This window comes from Micropterus salmoides, unplaced genomic scaffold (genome assembly GCF_014851395.1).
Source record: "Micropterus salmoides isolate LMB-PRFRI ecotype aquatic unplaced genomic scaffold, ASM1485139v1 Ms_hic_scaffold_15, whole genome shotgun sequence".
In the NCBI taxonomy this organism is placed as follows: Eukaryota; Metazoa; Chordata; class Actinopteri; order Centrarchiformes; family Centrarchidae; genus Micropterus; species Micropterus salmoides.
The window spans coordinates 26,152,991-26,169,604 of NW_024040596.1; the positions used below are offsets into that span (position 1 = coordinate 26,152,991).

The 16,614-nt window shown below is 45.5% G+C and overlaps 1 protein-coding gene across 1 annotated transcript; it reads right to left on the reverse strand.

Annotated features, from left to right (window-relative positions):
- Window positions 1-10,309: 10,309 nt before the first annotated feature.
- LOC119904611 (trace amine-associated receptor 13c-like) lies at window positions 10,310-11,448 on the reverse strand. Its single transcript, XM_038721423.1, has 2 exons — window positions 11,276-11,448; window positions 10,310-11,123 (listed from the first exon to the last, which is right to left on the reverse strand). Exons 1-2 carry the CDS (start codon window positions 11,446-11,448, stop codon window positions 10,310-10,312), a joined length of 987 nt encoding a protein of 328 aa, XP_038577351.1.
- Between the last annotated feature and the right edge of the window lie 5,166 nt (window positions 11,449-16,614).

Below are 16,614 nucleotides of genomic sequence, written 5' to 3' on the forward strand. Positions count from 1 at the left end.
GAGGAGCACACACTGCCTGCCGTCCCTGACTATCGTCGAGCCTGCCACCAAACTCAATCACTCGCTCCCACCTTGTCTTGCCTGCCTCTCAATAAAGTCTGTGAAAAGACCTCCCGTCTCTGTCTGCTTTTGTTATTGGGCTGTTAAAGGGGGAGACTCTGCAATGGGCCTCAGCAGTATGGGAGAAGCAGTCCACACCTACCTCTTCCTACGCCACCTTCTGCTCTGAGCTACGCAAGGTTTTCGACCATCCGGTGAGTGGCCCTGACGCTTCCGTGAGGTTGCTTTCTCTTCGCCAGGGGTTCCGGAGCGTAGCTGAGTTCGCCGTGGAGTTACGCACGCTGGCAGAGGGGAGTGGCTGGAACGCGGTGGCTCTCCAAGCAGCCTTTTCCAAGGGTCTGAGTGAGGCCATAAAGGATGAATTAATCTCTTATCCTGAACCTGTTGATTTAGATGCTTTTATTTCTATTTCTATCCGTATTGACAATGGTCTCGGCACCCGCGACAGGGGAGTGACATCACCCAGCACCGGCGTTTCCGGTTTCCAGAGACCGTTCGCCCATCAGGAGCTACCAGCTCTGATTACCGCCATGCTTCCCCACCCAGAGAGGAACCCATGCAGCTAGGTCGCCAACGTCTGGACCCTGTGGAGCGCCAGCGCCACATCTAATCAGTGTTGTCTGTATTGTGGCCAGTTTGGACACTTCCTGGTTTCCTGCCCTGACAATCCTTCAAACAGGCAAGCTCGCTAGGTGGGAGGAGAATCCTAGCGAGTAGAGCAGCGATCCCTCTTTCTCCTCGTCCTCGCACTCAACTTCACGCCACCCTCACTTACCAAGGTCAGTCTAGCTCTTATTGATTCTGGAGCAGATGAGAGTTTCCTAGATGAGGTGTTGGTAGAGCAGTTAAAGATCCCCACTGTACTGCTAGATAAGCCACTTGAAGCTAACGCCCTTGATGGTAGGTTATTGGCCCAGGTTGTTGCCCGTACTTGCCCAGTTAGACTACAATTATCAGGTAACCATATCGAACAGATTAGTTTCTTTGTTATTAGTTCCCCCTCGGTGCCACTAGTCCTGGGTAATCCCTGGTTAGTCTGCCATAACCCTAACATTGACTGGCCCACCTCTAGGATCATTAGTTGGAGCACTGCCTGTCATGCTAGCTGTTTATCCTCTGCCACACCCCAGTCTGTTTCCCGTCGGGTGACAGGTTCTGTAGAACCGGACTTATCTAATGTTCCTCTGGATTATCATGACCTTCAGTTGGTTTTCAGCAAACAACAAGCCCTGTCTTTGCCACCTCACCGTCCCTACGACTGCTCTATTGAGCTGTTGCCTGGTTCTCCGTTCCCTGGGAGTCGTCTCTACAGCTTATCTAAGCCCGAACTCGAGACACTGGAGGCCTACATAAAGGATTCGCTGGCGGCTGGCATTATTCGTCACTCCTCATCACCCCTGGGGGCAGGGTTTTTCTTTGTGGGAAAGAAGGATGGCACCCTCAGGCCCTGCATTGATTTCAGAGGTCTCAATAACATTATGGTAAAAAACAAATACCCATTACCTCTCATGACCTCTACTTTTGACTCTCTCCAGGGGGCGGTCATTTTCTCCAAGCTGGACCTACGCAATGCCTATCACCTGGTTCGCATTAGAGAGGGAGACGAATGGAAGACTGCCTTTAACACTCCCCTTGGGCACTTTGAGTATCTGGTTATGCCGTTTGGGCTTACCAACGCCCCAGCAGTCTTCCAGGGCATGGTTAATGACATCCTCAGAGATATGCTTGACAGATTTGTGTTTGTTTATCTCGACGATATTTTGATCTTTTCCAGAGATCCAGCTGAGCACGTTCACCACGTTCGCCAGGTATTGCAACGCCTTTTGGAGAATCGTCTTTTTGTAAAGGCAGAGAAGTGCGAGTTTCATACCCCTACGGTCTCTTTTCTGGGCAATATAATCTCTCAAGTTGAGATAAGGATGGATCCGTGCAAGGTGAGAGCAGTGGTCGAATGGCCTGAACCAGAGAACAGGAAACAGCTACAGAGGTTTTTGGGATTTGCTAACTTTTACCAGAGGTTTATTCGCAATTACAGCTGCGTAGCTGCCCCCTTGACTGGTCTTACCTCTACCTCCCGAACCTTCCAGTGGTCACCGAAGGCTAGTGCAGCCTTTTCAGACTTAAAGAAGCGGTTCACTGAAGCACCAATTTTGGTCCAGGCTGACACCACAAAACAGTTTGTTGTTGAAGTTGATGCTTCCGAGGTCGGCATTGGTGCCGTGCTGTCCCAGCGGGCTTCAGATGACAGGATGCATCCCTGTGCTTTTTTTCTCCCGTCGTCTCTCTCCTCCAGAAAGGAACTATGACGTGGGTGACCGGGAGCTGTTGGCGGTCAAACTGGCACTGGAGGAATGGCGGCACTGGCTGGAGGGGGCGGAGCATCCATTCGTGGTGTGGACCGACCACAAGAACTTGGAGTATATTCGTTCAGCCAAGCGACTAAATTCCCGTCAGGCGAGGTGGGCATTGTTTTTTGCTCGTTTCCATTTCACACTGACTTACAGACCTGGTTCACGCAACATCAAACCTGACGCACTGTCCCGAGCATGAAAGCTTGTAGTCGGCGCCATCACGTGGAGGATTGAAGAGGAGGTCAAGGCTGCTCTACGTGAACATCCTGATCCAGGTAACGGTCCTCCTGGCAGTCTTTTTGTACCTTCTCCTATGAGATCTGCAGTGTTGCTATGGGCTCATTCATCTAGACTCACAGGTCATCCTGGAGTCTCTCGCTCTTTGGTCTTCCTTCGCAGAAGGTTCTGGTGGCCCACCATGGAGGCGGATACTCGGGCGTTTGTGGCTGCCTGTCCTGTGTGTGCCCAGAACAAGGGGTCTAACCAGCCCGCCGCCGGTCTCCTGCGACCACTACCCATTCCTCGTCGTCCTTGGTCGCACCTGGCTCTGGACTTTGTGACCGGGTTACCTCCATCTGAGGGTCAGACAACCATCCTCACGGTGGTCAACAGATTCAGCAAGTTTGTACATTTAATCCCACTTCCTAAATTACCTTCTGCCAAAGAGATGGCGGAGGTCCTTGTCAAGCAGGTGTTCCGTATCCATGGGCTTTGTCTGGATATTGTGTCTGACCGTGGTCCGCAGTTTATCTCCGCTGTTTGGAAGGAGTTTTGCTCTGCTCTGGGAGCATCTGTCAGTTTATCTTCCGGGTACCATCCTCAAACTAACGGCCAAGCGGAGCGAGCTAATCAGAAGATGGAGGTAACGCTGCACTGCATGGTTTCCAATAATCCCACCAAGTGGGCTTCTCAAGTGTCATGGGTCGAGTACGCTCACAACACTCTGCCGACTACTGCTACAGGTATGTCGCCGTTCCAGTGTCTCTATGGATATGAGCCACCTCTGTTTCCTTCCCAAGAGAAGGACATAGCAGTTCCCTCGGTCCAGGCTCATATCCGGCGGTGTCACCGGACGTGGCACCGGGCCCGCTCCAAGCTGCTAAGGAGCTCAGTACCAGCATCAGGCCAATTGTCATCGGGTCCATGCCCCCAAATACTCTAGGGGTGATAAGGTATGGCTGTCTACCAAAGACTTACCGTTGAAGACTGATTCACGCAAGCTCTCTCCTAGGTTTCTCGGGCCCTTTGTACTAGAAAGAATCATAAACCCCATGGTGGTCAGGCTAAAGCTGCCCCGCTCCATGAAGGTGCACCCCTCATTCCATGTGTCCCGACTCAAGCCTGTTGCCTTCAGTCCGTTGCTCCCACCACCGCCCCCGGCTCCCCCACCCCGATTTGTCGATGGTGAGCAGGTGTTTACTGTTCACCACCTGCTGGACTCCCGCCACCGTGGTACTCAATACTTAGTGGACTGGGAGGGTTACGGTCCGGAGGAGAGGAGCTGGATTCCTCGCATTCAAATCCTGGATGCTACTCTGGTCCGAGACTTTCATCGTCGGTACCCTGAGAAACCTGGTGGCCCGTCTGGAGGCGGCCGTCGGAAGGGGGGTACTGTCACGAGGTCTCAACTATGACTATGCTGGGAGGGTCTGTGTGTGGTTGTCTGTGTTTTGTTACTTTCTGTTTCTGAGTGTGTGAGGCTGGCTGGTGTGTTTTGGTTTTTCTGTCGCTCGGCCTCTCTCTCTTCCTTGTGGCTACCTAGTCTCTACCTTTGCAGTTTGACAGGAGGTGTGACTGGTGGGGAAGCATGGGGCTGGCTCACTCACCTGTCTGGCAGACTGATTAGCACACCTGATCCATATCATGTCGTTCTGTGCTGCTTCATAAGCCCTGCAGTTCTCCTCAGCCTTCGCTGGATTGTTATGTTGTATAGAGTAGGTCTTTTGCTGGCACCCAGCCTTGTTGCGACCATTGTTCTCTGTTATGCCTTGTGATTAACTTCATCTTTGTCTTAGGTTTTCTTAGTCTGGAGAGGACACCTTCCCTTATTCCCATACCTGCGTGTTTTTTCTGGAGGAGCACACACTGCCTGCCGTCCCTGACTATCGTCGAGCCTGCCACCAAGCTCAATCACTCGCTCCCACCTTGTCTTGCCTGCCTCTCAATAAAGTCTGTGAAAAGGCCTCCCGTCTCTGTCTGCTTCTGGGTTCTGGTAAAACCATATCTGACAGTGATATGATAAACAGAGTTGAGGAACTCTTTAACTTTAAGGATGTACGCCCAAAGCTTTTCCTGAAGCTATCAAAAGATGAAGTAGAAGAAGTATATGAATTGTATTTATTTTGTTATTCACCTTACAATAACATCATTGTTATAATTTCTGTTCTTTAGATAGTGGCCTTAATTTTTCCTGAGCAGAGTTACCAAGAGCCTGCACGGGCGGGTTACTTAGTTTCAAGCACTTTCCCACCTGTTACATTGATGATGCAACTAGAGAGATTGGTTACCACACATGTGGTTTCCAACCACATGATGCATGACTCTATGCTCCATTCTCAGATAATCCAAAACTGGCAGCCAGTCTAAAAGGCTTGAATAGACAACCTGATGAACCATAATTGCCTTTGAGGAGAAACTGTTGTCCGTGTCCTCTGTGACAGCAGGCTCTTCTGTCAGCCTTTGAGTGTGGCCATTTGGAACAGCCTTTAGATGTGGTCAGATGACATTTAGTATGTTGTGTTACTTTTAACACAATTTTTTTGTCAGTCCCCTGAAGTGACAAGTGGCCCACTGCAAGGAACCCCGGTCTCTTGTCACCATCTCTGGGTGCCCTTAGCGCATTATGAATTTAGATACCACTTAGTAAAAAGGGCGACCTCTGATAACGAAGGTTAAGATATGGTAACCCTAGTTCTATAAGCACAGGCGGAGCCCTCTACTGGACTCTATGGGTACTACCTCCTCCAATCACACCAAACGCACTTGCACACTGAAATTTTTATTCAATCCAATAGGACGTCGCTACCGATACGTGCGTGACGTATAAATAACAGTATCCCTACTGCCTCAGCATCCGACCGCCTCTTCAGCAGACGGCGTCGGAAGGGCAGGGCTAATCAGTAGAGGACTCCGCCTGTGCTTATAGAACTAGGGTTACCATATTGTAACCTTCGTTCTATCTCACACAGGCTCCGCCCTCTACTGGACTCTATGGGTACAGTGGGTGGAGCCCGATGACTGTCCGCCCAAGCCGCGACAAGCCAAAGTCCACCACACCAACCCGGTCGGCCACAGGCCGGCCAAAGCCCCAACCACCACATCACCTAGTGACCGCATGGTGGGACACCCCTGAGAAGGTTGCTGGACCGATAGGGGCTTGGCCTGACCATTAACACCTGGGCTGCCCTGACTTCTCACTGGAACGTCAGGCACTGCCAGTGTATGTTCCCCCTCTACACCCAGTAGTCACCAGATCCTCACTTTTCAGATCCACTATCACTGAAACAGAAGAACAGCAGTGAGCAGTTTGCCGTTTGCTGAAGATGAAAGGATCCTGAGGCAGTAGGGACACTGCTATTTATACGTCACACACGTATCGGTAGCGATGTCCTATTGGTCGGCTACATGCACAATAAAAATTTCAGTGGGCAAGTGTGTGCGTGTGATTGAAGGAGGTAGTACCCATAGAGTCCAGTAGAGGGGGGAGCCTGTGTGGGATAGAACAAGCTAGTTTCAACACTAGGTAATGGCCTGATCGTCTGTATTGAATTTCTAACTCCAGATTCAAAAGTTCCCTAGTCAACCCCTCTCCCCCTCTCGCTTTAGATTCCAGAGAGCAGAGTACTGAACACATAACCTGGAATGAGCTCCTTAAAAGGGCCAGTTTTCTGGTTATCTGTAATGAGGTGTTTTAATGAAGGCGGTGTGGATGTTAAAGTAAGTAAATATTAACTTACCAAGTCCAGAAAAGGGGGAAGGGAAAAAAAAGACAATAATGAAATGAGAAACTTATTTTTTTTCAACAAGCCCCAAAAAGTTTGCGCAGAGCTCTAGGGTCGGCAACTTAAATAAAAAAAATAGACAGGGAGGACCCCACTCTTTTCTCAGTCATTGGCTATCAGGACTTGATCATCACATTGATTGGTTTTTACATTAGGACCATCTCCCTTTTATGGGTAGATGGTCCTGCTGTCCAGTAGGTGCAACACCCCTTTTCCTCAGTTCACAAACAATTCTCCAAATAAGGTAATAAAACATATCATGCAGGTCTCTATAACTCATGTTAGTAAAATCCCTTAAATGTTTAATGCATTAAGGCCAAATATAGAAGGCCACACTTCTCAAACAAGTTTTAAAATGTATTAATGAATATTATAAACTCAAATACTATAGATTTAAAAAATGAAAACTCTTGACCCTCTTTTTATTTTCACACCTCCTTTCATGCCTCCACTCAGGTGCGCGAGATACACACATCTGTCGTATTTTTCTAAAGGATAGAGCTGCCAGCAAGAGACATTCACTTTCTCTTTACTGGACATCAACGTCTAATCTGAAATATAATCATGTAAATCATCAGAGTGAAAGCACAGGTGAGTAATGTGGTGGGAATTGTGTGTTTAAATAAACAGCTCAGGCAAACACTTGTCTTTCTGTGAATTTTATTCTGCAGAAGGACTCACAGCAAAACACATACGCTGTGTACATGTATGCTCGAATGAGTGAGGAGAGCTCTGTGAGCCTGTTATTCATCCAGCTTTAGGGTCAATCTTATCATCCCACAGAGACACATTGTCCCTGAAGTCTGGATACCACAGAGAACAGAGATATTTTGACTGTTACGTTTACACAGATTCAGTGCCACATCACAGATGAATCTCCCTGAGTCCAGGGTTACATGCAATATGTTTGGAATTCCCATTACAGTAATTTTATTATATGGCTTGTATATGTGTCAGGCAGTCAAACAGTATCTATGAAGGTCCACCAAGAACCAGAACCAGTTGCTTCCAGTGTCCTTTTCTTCACAATTATCTCATTCTCACAACACCCTCTCTTGAGAAGAAAAGGCACTGTCCTGATTGAAAGTCCAATTGCCCCTCCCGAACAGTCCATGCCCACTCTCCAACACTCACTGAAACATGGCAGGATTTGGTGTCAACATGTATTGCCGTATTAATACCTCATTTTCGTCGATGCAGTTGATCAAGCACCGGACTCCCCTTGGCTGTTTGTAGATCTGCATGCACACCTCAACTGCAATACTCAACTGTAGAGCTGCAACAAGACAGCTGTCTTTGCGGCCTCAGTGGCCAGTTCTAAGCAGCAGGGAGTCTCTTGATGAGTCTTCGCTGATAACCATGGGCTCTGGTGCTGTGTGCACCCCAAGGTACTCAGGCCAGGCTCAGTCCCAAAAGTGCCACTAGCACCCTGACCAGAGTCCGTCGGAGAGAGTGGGGCATGGGTTTACTTCGCGGGCCCTACACTGGAAGTTGGCATGTCCTTTTTGATTACTTTCTGGTTTTATATAATCTGATCTTACGAGCCATTTTGAGCTTCTTAGCTGGAGGTTTTTCTGCCTGTACGGTGACACTTGCCTCAGCATGAGCAACGTTTTCATTTCCAATTTTTTTTTAACAACATTTTCAAATTTTCAATCATTTTGAGTACTAGTAGTATTTAAAATAATGATCACAATTTATCTAAGATATATTTCAAATGTTTATTTCATTTAATTGTGATGATTAAAACTGGCAACTAATGAAAATCCCAAATTCAGTATCTCCAAAAATTAGAATATTACTTAAGACCAATACAAAAAAAGGATTTTAAGAAATGTTTGCCAACTGAAAAGTATGAACATGAAAAGTATGAGCATGTACAGCACTCAATACTTATTTGGGGCTCCTTTTGCCTGAATTACTGCAGCAATGCGGCGTGGCATGGAGTCCATCAGTCTGTGGCACTGCTCAGGTGTTATGCGAGCCCAGGTTGCTCTGATAGTGGCCTTCAGCTCTTCTGCATTGTTGGGTCTGGCTTATCGGGTTAAGGTCAGGCGAGTTTGCTGGCCAATTAAGAACAGGGATACCATGGTCCTTAAACCAGGTACTGGTAGCTTTGGCACTGTGTGCAGGTGCCAAGTCCTGTTGGAAAATGAAGTCTGCATCTCCATAAAGTTGGTCAGCAGCAGGAAGCATGAAGTGCTCTAAAACTTCCTGGCAGACGGCTGCGTTGACCTTGGACCTCAGAAAACACAGTGGACCAACACCAGCAGATGACATGGCACCCCAAACCATCACTGACTGTGGAAACTTTACACTGGACTTCAAGCAACGTGGATTCTGTGCCTCTCCTCTCTACCTCCAGACTCTGGGACCTTCCAAAAGGAAATGTAAAATTTACTTTCATCAGAGAACATAACTTTGGTTTGGTTATCCCTATTGCTTGTACACTTTTTTCTACTACATCTTTTCCTTCCCTTCGCCTCTCTATTAATGTGCTTGGACACAGAGCTCTGTGAACAGCCAGCCTCTTTAGCAATGACCTTTTGTGTCTTGCCCTCCTTGTGCAAGGTGTCAGTGGTCGTCTTTTGGACAGCTGTCAAGTCAGCAGTCTTCCCCATGATTGTGTAGCCTACAGAACTAGACTGAGAGACCATTTAAAGGCCTTTTCAGGTGTTTGAGTTAATTAGCTAATTAGAGTGTGGTGCCAGGTCTCTTCAATATTGAACCTTTTCACAATATTCTAATTTTCTGAGATACTGATTTGGGGTTTTCATTAGTTGTCAGTTATAATCATCAAAATTAAAAGGAATGAACACTTGAAATATATCAGTCTGTGTGGAATGAATGTATACATTATACAAGTTTAACTGGAATGGAATTACTGAAATAAATCGACTTTTTGATGATATTCTAATTATATGACCAGCACCTGTATAAGAGCCGAAGTAAAAATACATTCATTCTGTCTGCCCTGAAGCTATCTCTTACAAAACATAATGTTTGTATAGCATTATTATAGTGATGATTAAGAAATGCATTTTAGCAACCACACAGCAACATAAGTTTATTATGATGACTTCAGCAATGTATTCAGCAATTTTACTACAAACAATAGTATGAGATGAGTCCTGAAAGGGTAAAAGTAAAGAAATTAAATGAATAATAATCAAAAAATTATTTCTTTTGCTATATTTTCTGTCAAAGTGAAATATTTAAAAACACTTCCCCACCAATTCTTTCAAATAGTTTTTATATGCCAACTTTGTGATACATACTCATCTTTGCAGTATATTTAATCATTAGGATACTGAATTAAGGTTGATTTTGTTTTTTAACAATTTCATATTTGTGGATACACAATAGGACTTGTGCTCAAAGACATATTTTGTTTCCTAACAAAAGTGCATGCAAAATCATAATGTTCTGCAAACACCATTATTTAGCAAATCACACTTAAACACACTAAATTTAATATCAACCTAGCCTCTAAAACACATTGTTGCCATTTCTATAATGTAAAACATTGTTATGCATTTTACTTCTCTCAAACAGCCACTGAGAAGCACCAGTACTCTGTCATTTTCTCCGTCCCTAAATAGGTGAAAGAAGGTGATGTCTGACGATACTGCATGGTCATGATTACTGCTCACTTGAAAATGTACAATGTTGAAGAAAATTCCATTTAAAACTGACATTATACACAGACAACTGTGTCGGTTGCCTTTTATTGCTCTCTATTTCCACACGTTTATGTAACATGCAGTCCATGCAATAAATGCAAAGAGTAACGTGTTCACTTCACACAAACCTTTTATTTACAATGTGTTCAAGTGTAGTTTTCTTTTCATAGCAAAAGTATTTCAGTCACTACACACTCTCTCTCACTCTCTCTCTCTACAATATGTTGACCTCACAGGAGTCAGGCCGCAGTATCTCAAGTGTAACAATCAGTTTAAGACATTTTCTGAACCAGGGGTAGAAAAAGGCATAGATAATCGGGTTTAAACATGAATTAAAATATAACAGACGTAGCACAAAGGATAATGAAGCATTGATAATAGCATCCTGGGCAGTAAGGACCACAATGTAAAATGGGCAGAGGCATATTAGAAAAACAACTACAACAACACCAAGAGTCCTGGCTGCTTTGATCTCAGATTTCTTAACATTTACTTTCACTGAACCCTGAAGTGTGACAGCTACAGTATGAGACCGCATGGCACGAGCCTGAGACACAGCCACCACAAATACTCTAATATACAGAACTATGATGACAATAACAGGACCAGCAAAAGAAAAAACCATATCAGCAAGTTCTGCAATGTAGTTAGTGACAGCCACACACTCACCAGTGCAAGAAATAGCGCTGCCTGGTTGTTCAAAGTTATCCTTAAGCACCAGTATTTGAAAGATTATAGAACATATCCAACACAGAGAAACACAGACTTGAACTCTTTTTTGAGTGACTTTGGTGGAGTAATGCAGAGGATGACAAATAGCCACGTAGCGGTCAGCACATATCAGCACCATATTTCCTACCGAGGTAGAGGTAATAATGTATCCTAGATACACATACAGCATACACATGAATGTACCGAGGTACCAGCAGCCATCTATGAGCATAATTTGAAAGAACATGAGGAGGCCCACAAAGAAATCTGAGACAGCCAGAGAGAGAAGGAAGAGGTTGGTGGGGGTGTGCAGCTGCCTGGAGAGAGAGAGAGACAAGCAACACATATTAAATAACTTGTGAATAATGATATTTATAGGACACAAGCAGTAATGCAAAATAATGACACTATTTTCCAGAAAAACATCAATAAATTTTGTTTTCAATTCCATGCAGTATGTTTCCCATACTTGAAGTGTGAGATGGTGATGATGACCAGCAGGTTCAGAGTTGTGCTGAGCACAGTGATGGAGGACAGTATAATGTACGACATTATAATCTCAAAGTGAGAACGCTTTGGCCTCTTGCAGGACATGTTGAGGAGTTGTGGAAAGCAGAGTTCAACTTCTTCCAGAGTCTCCATCATCACAGAGAGAAGAAGAGAAGCTGCTGAGCTCTGGCAGCATTTTGATCAAAGTTCTCTGTAATACAGCTGATTTATTTCTGTCCTTCCTTCCCTCTCTGCTGTGTTTTTTTCCCTTTGTAGCAAAGAATGACGTCTCTCATCCAATCATTTTCCTTTGCAGTCCTCCTCTCTATTTCAGTCATTGTCATTGCTGTATTCTGCACAGGAGTCAGTCCCACAGGAATCACCTTTCAGACTGCAGTCATATAGCACAACAGATTAAAGGTTTTGGAGAAATGGAGTCTAATTAGACAATTTAGATTTTAATTCTAACTCAAACTCAATGTGTAGAGGACCTCCATGAATTAAACAGAAGAAATGTTTTTAATCTTGACTTAAAGATTCCCTATCCCAACTCGCTTGTAACTTTGGATTTAAGTCAATGGTACGGCCCCCACCGATCTCAAGGCGTTAGTCAGACCTCATGCTCCAGTTTGAGCGTTCTGCTCATCTGCCTTTGCTGATCGGCTGGCACTGCTATCCCTCAGAGCCAGCAAAAGTCACTCAGCTAAGTCACAACTCTTCTCTGCTCAAGGGTGGGAATTTCTACGCACCTCATTACGTTTATGAGGACTACGATGTATTTTTCTCATTGTTTGACTACTTGGTACTTTTAAAGCAAAGTATTTGTAACAATCCAGACAAGTAGGTAGTAATGAAATGCAGATATTTAATGTTACTTCATTTAAATGTAGATAACATTGCATAGTATTATTACATTATTAAAGCATTATTACTGACCTCAGCTGCAGCTATTTTCATTTCTGATGCTGTACAGATTAGTATTCAGATACGGTTTCAACTACGCACGTTACAATGCTCCAGCCAAACCACATCCACTCCACCTAAATATATCTGCTCCTTTTTTTGTCTCGCCAGTGTAGTTACATGTTTGTGTCTTGTACTGTATTGTAATCTTGTATTGAGCACCACGGGCCTTGAGAAATGGCATTTCGTTCATTTGTGTACTTGATACACAAATGAACGAAATTGATTTGTGGATGAATGACAACAAACAAACTTGAAGTAGCAGCCAAAAAACAACAGACAGACTTTAATAAATGGACACACTGTGACCTACACTGTACATTTACTAACAGACACAGTGTACGGGTGAAAATCATTAACTTTAGTTGCGCATTGATTTTATTGATCATGTGAAAGTTTAGTAGCAGAAGTCTTTCAATCAACAACTGCCTGTCTGTGCCGAACAGGGAGAGCACGTCTCTGTTATGTGCACATAAGAGACAGTCCGGAGCTGCACTTCCTCATTTCCAAATTCCACCTTTTCCGTTACGTTCTATCAACATTACATTATCAATTAACCTCTAGACACTTTTTCAATGACAACAGATACCACCTTTTTCAATGACAACAGATACCACCACCAAAGTGTTCCACCACTTCTTGTCATTGACAAAATTTCAATTTTACTTCTCTTGCTACCAGTGTGGACACCAGCCAGCTGCGGTAGTAGCAGATGCTAATTCAAATCTGGCCTTTGATGTCCCACGTAAGTATCAGTCACAATGGTATCAACCTTACACATGGAGGAATGTACACTACACTGCACTAAAAACTTTGAACAAATGCATTTACAATGTTACTTGGTTTACTAGTAGGAACATCTGTGGCAAACCCATACTGCCCACCTGTTCACCACTCCACTCCACCCCTGGAGTGGGGGGCGCGCTCTGGACCCGGGGCCTCTCTGCTATTCTCCATTGGGGCGGAGCATGGCTGTCCCCAGGGCATGTGTTCGCGGGGTGCTCTGGCTGCTGGGGTTCTTGCCTGCCTGCCGCTGGGGTCGGTGCGGCGTTGTTGTGGTGTCCCACTCTCACTAACTACTCTACTCCGTGGCAGGCCTATGCACGCACAGTAAAATGGGAATCGGTATGACAGAGAACCTGACATGGTCATCTCACATCTCCATGCTGGTGAAAAAACTCAAAAACAACTGTATTTCTTGAGGATGCTTAAGAAGGCCAAATTCCCACGCCAAGTTCTTGTCAGCTTTTACAGAGGAGCAACAGAAAGCATCCTGACTGGAAACATCACAAACTGACAGCTCTGAAGATCATTAATACCCATCTCCCGAGTTGATATCGGTGAGGTGCCTACGCAGAGCCCAATGGATACTAAAGGACAGTACCCAGCCCAGCCACAGCCTGTTCTCCCTGCTGCCCTCTGGGAAGAGATATAGAAGTTTCTGCTGCTGCACCACCAGACTGTTCCATCCCCTAGACCTTGGGCAATAAACTAAACACCAAATTGCCTCCAATGACTCTTTAATTGGTGTGTGAATGAGTGTGAATGGTAGTTTCCGTTCTAGGCAGTTTGTCTCAGTGTATGAATGTATGTGAAAGCGCTTTGACTGGAGAATCCCTTGGCATTCCCCGGCCAGTTTGGGGTTATAATCTCTCCACCTAGTCCTGGGTCTTCCCTGAGGCCTCCTCCCAGCTTGACCTGCCTGGAACACCTCCCCAGGGAGGCACACAGGGGCCTTCCTTACCAGATACATGAACCACCTCAACTGTAGCCAAGGAGCTAGGGCTCGATGGTATATTAGTATATTGGTATAATGAGGTATACCTATATAATTTCAAAAGAGATATAAAATTAGACAATACTCACCTGCGCGGTTAGGGAGCGAGAGTTTGAGTGTGGGGAAAAGAGAACTGAAGGGAAAGGAGGCAGATTCAATAAGTGAGTGAAGGTGGAGTATGTAAGTAAGTATAATTAAAACAAGCTACTACAAATAGAAAAAGCATGCCCCAAAACCCTCCCCAGCCCACTTAGCAGAAAATACAGATATATATTTTATATCGGTATTCAGCCTAAAAGGCACTGGGATATGACTTTTGGTCCATATCGCCCTGCCCTACAAGGAGCAGCGGCTTTACTCAGAGTTCCTCACAGATGACTTTGCTTCTCATCATATCTTTCAGGCAGAGGCCAGCCAACCTCCTGAGAAAACCCTTTTTGGCTGCTTGTACCCATGATATAGTTCTTTCAGTCATGTCCCAGCCTTCATGACCACAGGTGAGCGTAAGAACAAAAATTTACCGGTAGATTAAGAGCTTTGCCTTCTGGCTCAGCTCTCTTTTTGTCACAATGGTGCGGTAGAGCAAAAAAACCCTCCCAAATTTCATTGGCTCCCGTATTTCATTGCCCTCTCTCGGTTCACTCCAGGGGTCACATCTCTCCCAAATTATGACTGTTCTCAAACAAGTGTCCTTTATCCTTGAGATGTAAATAAACTGCTGAGTCTTGACCTGAGGAGTTAGCCCTTCTGTGATGAGCCATGCGTTTATGTAGTGGTTGTTTAGTTTCTCCAACGTTCAGCTCTGTGCATTCCTCACTGCATTGGAACACATACACTAGATTGCTTTTCTTGTGTTTGGGTGTGCATCTTTGGGGTTTACCAGTATCTGTCTTAGCGTGTCCTTTGGTTTCAAAAACACAGGGATGGGGTGTTTGTTGAAAATCCTCCTGAGTTTCTCTGATACTGCCAGACACATATGGAATCACAATGTTGTTGCGTTTGACCTTCTTCTCCTCATCCCCTGTAGTATTGGTCTTCTTCCTGGATATTGTGCCAGGGGGGTACTGTTCTCTCTCTTAGCCAGAGAAGGCTAAGAGAGATGCTTTGTCACGCTGTCTGAAAGCATCAGTTATGACGTATTGAGATGAGAGTGCGTTGGTTGCACTTTGCGACCAGGATCCAGAAAAGGAGCCTGACATATCCAAGAGATAGAAACGTATGGTAAGGGCCAATATGCCATTGTGCAGATCTCTTTAACACACACCCCGCTGAGAAAGGGCCATAGACATAGATGTACACGCCCCGCTAAGGGTGTGCCTGTTCCTGCCAGTGTACAGGCTTTGGAGATTCACTCACAAAGCAAGCTGGCCAGGCTCTTCTTGGACAAGGTCTTATTGACTGCACTATTACTGAAAACAGCTGACCATCGCATCAAATGGGGGCTGTGTGCTCTACATAGGACGTTAGCATAGCACACATGGACGCAACAGATGCAATCTCACCTCCCTGTACCCTAAGTGGGGTAGGGTGGTAGAAGGCATCCAGATTTATTTTTCTGGACCTGAACATGCTCCTTGTGATCTTGGCATTTTCATTGAGGACTGCTCCAGGGGCTCATAAGGGGCAGACATTAGAGCCACCAGCACAAGCAGCAAGTCCTACTGAGGCGCAGAAAGACGCGACGCCGGTCGCTGTCCTCTTAGACCCTGCAGAAAGTGTATCACAAGGGGGTGGTGTTCTGTCACCAAACCCCCTTGTGACAGGAGAGATAGCTGCAGTGCAACAGCCTGTTCTCCATCAGACCTTGCAGGATAGAGAAAACGGATCCCACCGAACAGGATGGCAGATCCGTCTATCCGTCTGAATGCATCAGCGCTGAAAGCCCAACTTAGATTTACAGGAAGACGCGTTGGAGACTGCCTGCCGCTTGGATGGACTGTACGACCTTAGTGGATTTTAGGAGCAAAACAACCTGGAGAGGCTGGTCCAACACCAGCATTGTGCATATGAAGCCTCATCCTTGGGCTTTGTCACTGTAGGCCAGAGGTCACTAATAGGCGGACCGTGGTCCGGATCCGGACTCTCCGGACCGCCGACCTACAGCCCATTTATTATTGAGACTTACTACCTCGTGTAGGAGCGTTTCTATTTTAACCCGCGCAGCTTTTCTAGCATTTACTGTACTGGTTTAGCGGACCAGGAAACTCACAGACCAATCGCATGTGCTCCAATCGTCTCATGTGACCCTGCTCAGCCAATCAAATCTGTGCATACCGATGCTTGCAAGTCGAGTCCGCGAGATTCACCAGAGACGTTTTGGAATCCACGCGAATTGAGGAGACGAAAGATAAAAGAGATTTCACATGACTTTTAATGAAGAATGTACAGATTTTTACATGTACATTCCTCCCACGGGCAGTTCAAAACCAGAATATCTCATAGATCTGCAATATGCTAGCTGGAGCTCACGTTTCTCACTGAACAACAGAAAGCAGGAAAGTGGTAGCTCTGTAAGAGGAAATGAAAGAGAAGAGGAGGCATTACAGCTGTTCATTTGTGTGTTTATTATAAAATTGGTT